The sequence below is a fragment of the Cebus imitator genome, unplaced genomic scaffold, assembly GCF_001604975.1.
Source record: "Cebus imitator isolate Cc_AM_T3 unplaced genomic scaffold, Cebus_imitator-1.0 Scaffold85, whole genome shotgun sequence".
Classification (NCBI taxonomy): domain Eukaryota; kingdom Metazoa; phylum Chordata; class Mammalia; order Primates; family Cebidae; genus Cebus; species Cebus imitator.
Window position 1 is genome coordinate 2553907 of NW_016107400.1, and position 8221 is coordinate 2562127.

The following is an 8221-nucleotide window of genomic DNA, read 5'->3' on the forward strand; positions in this document are numbered from 1 at the left end:
TTTTTTTTTTTTTGAGACAGGCTCTTGCTCTGTCACCTAGGCTGGAGTGCAGTGGTGCAATCCTGGCTCACTGAAGACTTGACCTTCTGGGGTCACGCGATCCTCCCATCTCAGCCTCCCAAGTAGCTGAGACTACTGGCACATGCCACCATACCTGGCTAATTTTTGTATTTTTGGTAAGACACAGGGTCTCACTATGTTGCCCAGGCTGGTCTAAAACTCGTGGGCTCAAGCAATCTTCCAACCATGACCTCCCAAAATGTTGAGATTACTGGTGTAAGCCACTGTGCCCAGCCTAATTTTTCATTTTTATGGGCCGTAGTAGGTATATATATTTATGGGGTACATGGAATATTTTGTTACAGGCATGCAGTGTGCAATAATCACATCAAGGTAAATGAGGCGTCCATCACCTCAAGCATTTATCATTTCTTTGTGTTACAAACACTCCAATGATATTCTTTTTGTTTTTGTTAAATGTGTAATGAATTATTGTTGACCGTAGTCACCCTGTTGTGCTATCAAAAACTAGGTCTTATTCATTCTACTTAACCATGTTTTTGTACCCATTAACCAGCCCCGCTTTTCCCCTACCTTCCCCACTACCTATCCCTCCTAGCCTTTGGTAACCATCACTGTACTCTCTGACAACTTTTCTGTAACTCTAAATTTATTCCAAAATAAAAAGTTTATTTAAAAAAGAGGGAGAAAACAGAGTGTGGAGACATCCAGATGACAGAATATGGTGAATTTGAGACTACATGCTCTTTCCACTGTCGCCGTGCAGAAAGGCCACAGGGACATCTATAAACACCCTGCTAAAGTCAGACTGGACTTCCAAGGAAGTGAGGTGGGTACCCAGGGGACAGAAACCAAGATAGAGATAGAAAGCAAAGCAATCCTATTGCTCCAGAGCCCTGGGTAGGGCATCAGCCTCCATAATGCATGGACTGGGGTTGAACACCCACACAGGGTAGGAGGTGAAGTCAAAGCTATCTGAAGCAGGGAATTGAAACTGGAACCCTTTCTTAGAGCACAAACTCATGAAGAGTTTCATCTTCAGCGGAAGGGGAACCAGGGGGGAAAAATAACCTCCTACGGTCACAGAGAGATGACAAAGAAGTTTGCTTCATTCTAAACTCAGGGAAGAAAGCGCTAGACGTCCCTTCTGCAGTCTTCGTTAGTGAGGTCCATGTTGTCAAATATAAACAGAATGTTAAAGCAATGCCTTCAGTGCTTTTAAGCCATGGGCTTAGATTAGTAATACATTTTAACTCTAAAATTAGAGAAATAGCAGACACTATACTTCTCATTAGTTGCGGGGGTGGTGTCTTAACTTTTGTTGAAGAAAATATGAACAGGCTAAGAAATGTGAATGCTTACTGTGATGTTTTGTGTTGCTGCACTGTGGGGTTATTTTACATTGTTGGAGTCCTGTCTTCCATCTAGGGCAGGGTTTCTCAATCCTGGCACTACGGACATTTTGGGTTGAATCATTCTTTGTTGTGGGGACTTGTTCATTATAGAATGTTTAGCAGCACTCCTGGCCTCTACCCATTTGATGCCAGTAGCCCCACCACTTCCAGTGGTGATAAGCAAAAATATCTCCAGGCGTCGTCCAGTGTCTCCTGGCGACGGGTGGGGGCAAAATCGCCCCTCACCGTTTGAGAGTGACCAACCAATTTCAGTTTGCTGGGAACTGTAGGGGTGCCCAGGATGTGGGACCCTCAGGGTTTTGTAGTAGCAGTTGTTGTTGTTGTTTTGAGTCAGGATCTTGCTCTATAACCCAGGCTGGATGGAGTGCAGTGGTGTGATCGTGGATCATTGCAGTTTCGACTTTCCGTGCTCAATTAATCCTCCCACCTCACGGTAGTGAGGACTGCAGGCACACTCTACCACTCCCAGCTAATTTTTGTATTTTTATTTTTATTTTTTTATTTTTTGAGACAGAGCCTCATTCTATTGCCCAGGTTGGAGTGCAGTGGCACGATCTTGGCTCACTGCAACCTCTGCCTCCCCGGTTCATGCAATTCTCCTGCCTCAGCCTCCCAAGTAGCTGGGACTACAGGCACCTGCCACCACGCCAGGCTAATTTTTTTTTTTTTTTTTGTATTTTTAGTGGAGACAGGGTTTCACCTTGTTAGCCAGGATGGTCTCCATCTCCTGACCTCGTGGTTCACCTGCCTCAGCCTTCCAAAGTGCTGGGATTACAGGCGTGAGCCACCGCACATGGCAATTTTTGCATTTTTTTATAGAGACGGGGTTTCACCATGTTGCCCAGTCTAGCTTCGAACTCCTGAATTCAAGAAATCCACCCACCTCGGCCTCCCAAAGTGCTGGGATTACAGGCATGAGCCACCGCTCCCAGCCAGGACTCTTGATTTTAAAACTGGGATGGTCCTGGGCACATTGGGATGGCTTGGCCACCCTACTTTCATCTCTAATACGAGTATTTAGGATGTCAAGTAATTTTAGGATGGGTGGGAGTGAGCAAAGTGGTTTATCACCAGCAAATACTGAGTCATTCCAGTCCCTCCTGGACAAACTTAGCCAAGTTCTCACCGGCGAGTGTCCTTGGTTACTGAGTGGAAAGAAGGTGGAAAGGATTTGCTGCTTCTCGTCCATGCTAAGGGAGAAACTGATGAAAAAGTGGCCCTACGCAGCGATTCAGTGGAGCCTGTTTGTGTTGTAGGCAGGGCCCGCAAGTCCCCACGAAGAGCTCAGCAACACCCAGCGTTACAAAGGGCCCATCAACCCTCTTGGCCATTGGCACTTTAAGGCATCGAGGTGATATTCTCCTAGACCAACGCTCTCCATCAAGAAAGATGAGACCTGAGTCCCAGAGGGGGGTGGGGACAGGCCAAGGTGCTATGCCCATTTACCTCCCCAAACAGAGGTCTTTCCTTTTGCCATGCAGAAGAGGATTAAGAGAGCAAATTCTGAACCAACAGGCTCCAGTTTGGAGACTGGCATGCATTGAAAGAGAGTTGGCCAGGATTGACCAGGATGGGTAGGGAGGTATCCCTGATCAGCACAGCTGCTGGGGTCGGGGAGAGGCCATTCTGGTCAAAGGGGAAAGCCCAGTGGCACTGACCAACCCTGAGAAGCATGGCCTGGAACCTGCCTGCCTAGCACAGCTGTCTTGATGAAAGCAACTGTCCCTTTCTTTCCCCAGAGAAATGCTCAGAGGTGCACACACAGTTTTGATTTTGCATTTGATTCTGGGGAATTCACTGGATCCCTGCAGCCCATCAGTCTGGGTTATAAAGCCCTGAGCTAATCATTAATAACCATACATTACACAATCCATATATCGCAAGTACTTGGTGAATTTATTTGGCCCAGTCAATTGACCCAGTAACCCCATGAAGTAGATGCTATAAAGATCATGAACTATTCTTAGACCTGCTAATTTCCCATCATGAAGCATCATGCCAACTTTATGAGCAAAAACTTAGGAGTTGGGAAGCCTGGGTTCAAATCCTTACTATGCCACTTACCTGCAGGATGATCTTGGGCAAGTCACTCAACCTTAGCCTCAGTTTCCCTATATGTGCTCCGCGTATAGGGAAACTATAATAAATGCTCAATGAATGTTGTTCATTACTTTATTACTTCATGAGCTCAGCCAACCACTATAGTGGCTTGAAGGCAAAAAATCCAGTAAAGAGTGACCTTCATCCCCCCTTGAGTGGGTGGCTGCAAAAGGCACCCCAGAGATCATCTAGTCTGAAGGTCAAGTTGGGAAAGAATGAACCAGCGTCTCACAGCGGGTCAGATACAGAGCTAGGGGTATGACCCAGGCTTCCCAATCCCCTAATAGATTTCAACCCCGCCCACTGCCTGTCTTCATGGACAAGCCATCCAACCTAGTATGAGAAAGGTTCTCAGCCTGCCTGTCTCTTCCCGCCAGTCATCCTGAGTCGTGGTTTCCAAAAAAAGTATCTCCTAAGAAGCTTTCAGAGGGGCTGAGACTTGAGAGAACTTTGCTGTCTAAACATGTTATTTAAAAAAAAAATTCTTTTCAGAATTAAGAACAAATCCTGAACTCCAGGGGTTCGATGGGCAAAAGATATAAATAGTCTTGGCTATAGCTTTGCAATAAACACGTGGGAAGCTGTGTACTCTTGCCAGATAGCCCAGCATTGCAAATTGAAACAAGATACCCTTTTTTTTTTTTGGCTTATAAAATTTGCCAAGATTGTCATGAAAGTGATAACACTCAGCTCTGGCAAGGGCAGAGTGAAATGGGCACTCTCAGACATTACCGTGGGAGGATAAATTGCTTCCAGGAGGCAATTTAGCAAATTGTATTAAAGCCTTGAAACTCTCTCCTCAGAAAATCATCAGAAATGCCAAAAAAAGCTTTATGCACAAAGCTGCTCATCTCAGAATTATTTGTAATGGTTTAAAAAATAGAGAAGCTATCTAATTATCCAAAAATAAGAGAATGGTTAAATAAACTTTAGGAGAGCCACTCAGTAGAGAACTCAAGAGCTATTTAAAACAATGTTTACAAAAATGTATAATGACATGGGAGAAATGCTTATACGCTTTAATTTTTAGAAATCAGAATACCGACTGGTATATAGAGTACCATATAATCACATTACATTATAAAAATCACTGCATACAAATGTGACATGAGAAAAAAATTTATCAAGGCATTAACATTTTCCGGGTGTTCCATGATGTGCACGTATTATTTCTATAATTTAGTAAAATGTAGATATGTATGTGCTTTTTGGATCTCAAGCATATAATTGAATTGATGATAATGGAACATGTTTTACTTTCATTTTTGAAAGTATGTACAAGGAGGCACAGCGGCTCACACCTGCAATCCCAGCACTTTGGGAGGCTGAAGTGGGAGGATCACTTAAGCTCTGAACTTCAAGACCAGCCTGGTCAACATAGTAAGACCTCCTTTCTACAAAAAAAATCAAAAAATTAGGCAGGCATGTTGGCACACACCTGTGGTCCCAGCTACTCAGGAGGCTCAGGTGGAAGGATCATTTGGGCTGGGAGTTGGAGGCTGCAATGAGCTATGATTGAACCACTGCACTTCAGCCTGGTCAACAGAACGAGACCCTATCTCTTAAAAAAAAATTAAAATTAAAAGATTGTAAAGGAAAGAAAATAGGTAGGAAGCTGTGGAAACAATGTCCGTGCTGCCAACCTTCCTTCCTGTCTGTTTCCTTTCTGCTTCCAGCCCTGCCGGAGCTGCCCCAGCCTTCCCTGTGCCCCCTGTTCTGGATGGAGTTCAAAGGCCACTGCTATCGATTCTTCCCTCTCAATAAGACCTGGGCCGAGGCTGACTTCTACTGTTCTGAGTTCTCTGTGGGCAGGAAATCCGCCAAGCTGGCCTCCATCCACAGGTAAGTGGGATCCCAGTTACCTATAGTTCAACTAAGCACCCCTTTGGGAAACGGGATGGAAAATGGTATTTCCAAGTGGCATTTCTCTTTGGTAATTGAAACTCTTTGAAAAAAAAAATAGAGATGGAGTCTTGCTATGTTGCCCAGGCCAGTCTCGAACTCCTGAGCTCAAGTGACTCCCCCTTCAGCCTCCCAAAGTACTGGGATTATAGGCATCAGCCACAGTGCCTGGCCAACTGAAACTACTTTTTATCCAACTCAATTGCTCATTGAAACCATCCTTGGCTATAGAAGGCAAAGCATTCAGCAGGGGTAGCAAATAGTATGCTGGAAGATCCACCTTTATAAGTGCCAATCTTGTGCTGCCTTCCGCTCCGTATCCTGTGATACAACTGGTATATTACACATGTAAAGAATATAATGCAAAGAATATGACAAATCATAACACACTTATTTGCTGCATGTTTATGTACATCATCACATTGAAGTTCTGTTAAACCCTATCACATGGGTATCTTCATTTTCCAGATTAGGAACATGAGACTCTGAAAAGGTAAGTAATTTGCTCAACGTTACACAGCTCTTAAGTGGGAGAACCTAGTTTTGAGCCTGTGGAGTCAAAATCATAGCCCACCCTGCAAGGCCTCCTTCCACATTCCTCTCTGTCTGAAGCCCCAGGCACACTGACCATCTCAGAGTTCTCCAGTTTGGTCCAGCTCTTTTACTTCTCCATACTCTTAGACACTCTATTCCCCCTCCGAGGAATTTCTTCCCTATCTTCTCCTCCAGGTAAATACCTCCTCAACCTTCAAGAAAGCTCTGGCAACATCTCTTCACTGAACCTTAACTTCTGACACCCTAATTACACTCATTATCCAGCTCTCCTGGTACACTCCCTTTATCATAGCAGAGCCACCTGCATCTGACTTCTTTGCTGATTTGTGAATGTTCTCAGGCCAGGTGTGATGTGTTCCATTGGCACCCAAGCTGTAAATCACAATCTTACCTCTGTTCTTCAAGAATCTCAGAAACTACTTTAGAAAGAGAGTTGGTTTTGCAACAACAACAACAACGACAACAACAAAAACTTTTATTGGTGACATTGAAGAAAAGGTAGCGGGGGTGGGGGGGGCGCTACGTGGGCGGCCCCTCCTGGTCTTCCCGCCCCATCCGTGGGATCAGCTGTTGCCGCCCGGCCGCCTGGCGCATGCGCATCATGACGAGGCTCTCGCGGTGCCTCTCCTGCAGCACTGAGCCCTTTGACAGTCCTGGGTGGCTGCGGCCCATGGTGTCCTGGGGCTGTCCCTCCAACCAGGAAATCTTCAGAGGGCTACCCACCAGGCCAGCTTCATTCTGGACAGCCAGCTCCGCAGCCCTGACAGTCGCGAACTCCACCGCAGCAGTGCCTGCCTTCTTACTGGAAAGTACCAGGTTGAGAACCTCACGTTCCTTTTGCACAAGCCGTAGGAGGCCGTCTTTGGAGTAGCCACCTTCTGCCTCACCCTCCTTCTTGCACTTCCATTTTAGCTTTAGTCTGGGGGTTCCTTGGCCTTCAGTATTTTCTGTCTTTCCTGTCAACCTCTGGTCATGCTCCTGGCGTTTCTGCTCCCGGAGGAGCCTCTGCTGTTCCTCCGGCTGCCGGGAACCCTCTTCTCTCAGGTGCTCGATCTCTTGCTCTAGTGTCCTCGTGCTCCGGCTCTCCTCCTCCTCCTCCTCCTCCTCACTCTCCTGGGCCTGGGCCTGCCGTTCCCGGGCATCCAGATCAAGCTTCACTTTCTTCCCTTTCTCATCGTTTCTGGGTCCTCTCTGCTGCCTGCTTCTTGGCTTTCCTGACCCTGCCCTGGCTGCAGCATGGGCCAGCACCTCCAAGGCCTGAGAAAGCTGGTGGAAAAGTTCAGCTGCTCTGGGATTATCTGGATTTTTGTCTGGGTGGCAGGAGACGGTCTTCTGCCTATATGCCTTCTTCACCTCTTTGTCCTCCGCCTTCTCCTCAATGCCTAGCAGCGTGTACAGGTCCATTTGTAAGAGCTCCTTGGTCACTGCCATGGTTCCTGCCTGATGCAATCGTACTGTCGAGAGTTGGTTTTTTATGTGTAGAGCCACTGACTTTTGTTAAGAAAAGGGAAAGGGGACCAGGTGTGGTGGCTCACGCCTGTAATCCCAGCACTTTGGGAGGCTGAGGCAGGTGGATCACTTGAGGTCAGGAGTTGAGACCAGCCTGGCCAATGTGGCGACATCTTGTCTCTTCTAAAAATACAAAAATTAACTGGGTGTGGTGGTGCACGCCCGTAACCCCAGCTACTTGGGAGGCTGAGGCAGGAGAAGTGCTTGAACCCAGGAGACGGAGGTTGCAGTGAACCAAGATTGCGCCATTGCACTCCAGTCTGGGTGACAGAGTGAGACTCTCTCAAAAATAAATAAGTAAATAAATAAATAAGGGGCTGGGTGCAGTGTCTCATGCCTGTAATCCCAACACTTTGGGAGGCTAAGATGGGAGGATTGCTTGAGTCCAGGAGTTCAAGACCTGCCCAGGTAACACAGCAAGACCACGTTGCTACAAAAAACACAAAATTAGCCTGACGAAGTGATGCACAACTGTAGTCTTAGCTACTCGGTAGGCTAAGGTGGGAGGATCACTTGAGCATGGAAGGTTGAGGCTGCAGTGAGCCATGTTCAGGCAACTGCGCTCCAGTCTGGGTAACAGAGCAAGATCCTATCTCAAGGCGGGGCGCGGTGGCTCACGCCTGTAATCCCAGCACTTTGGGAGGCCAAGGCGGGTGGATCACGAGGTCAAGAGATCGAGACCATCCTGGTCAACACGGTGAAACCCCGTCTCTACTAAA

At 46.8% G+C, this 8221-nt stretch overlaps 1 protein-coding gene and 1 pseudogene across 2 annotated transcripts in view; one reads left to right on the top strand and one right to left on the bottom strand.

Annotated features, from left to right (window-relative positions):
- The window catches only part of CLEC19A (C-type lectin domain containing 19A), a 41276-nt gene that overhangs the window by 7358 nt on the left and 25697 nt on the right, over positions 1-8221 (top strand). For both annotated transcript variants that reach the window (XM_037740542.1, XM_037740541.1), the window contains exon 2: positions 5213-5378. In XM_037740542.1, coding sequence (XP_037596470.1) covers positions 5213-5378 — 166 coding nt within the window. The remainder of the gene's footprint in view (positions 1-5212; positions 5379-8221) is intronic.
- On the bottom strand, positions 6513-7431 carry LOC108308463 (annotated as a pseudogene).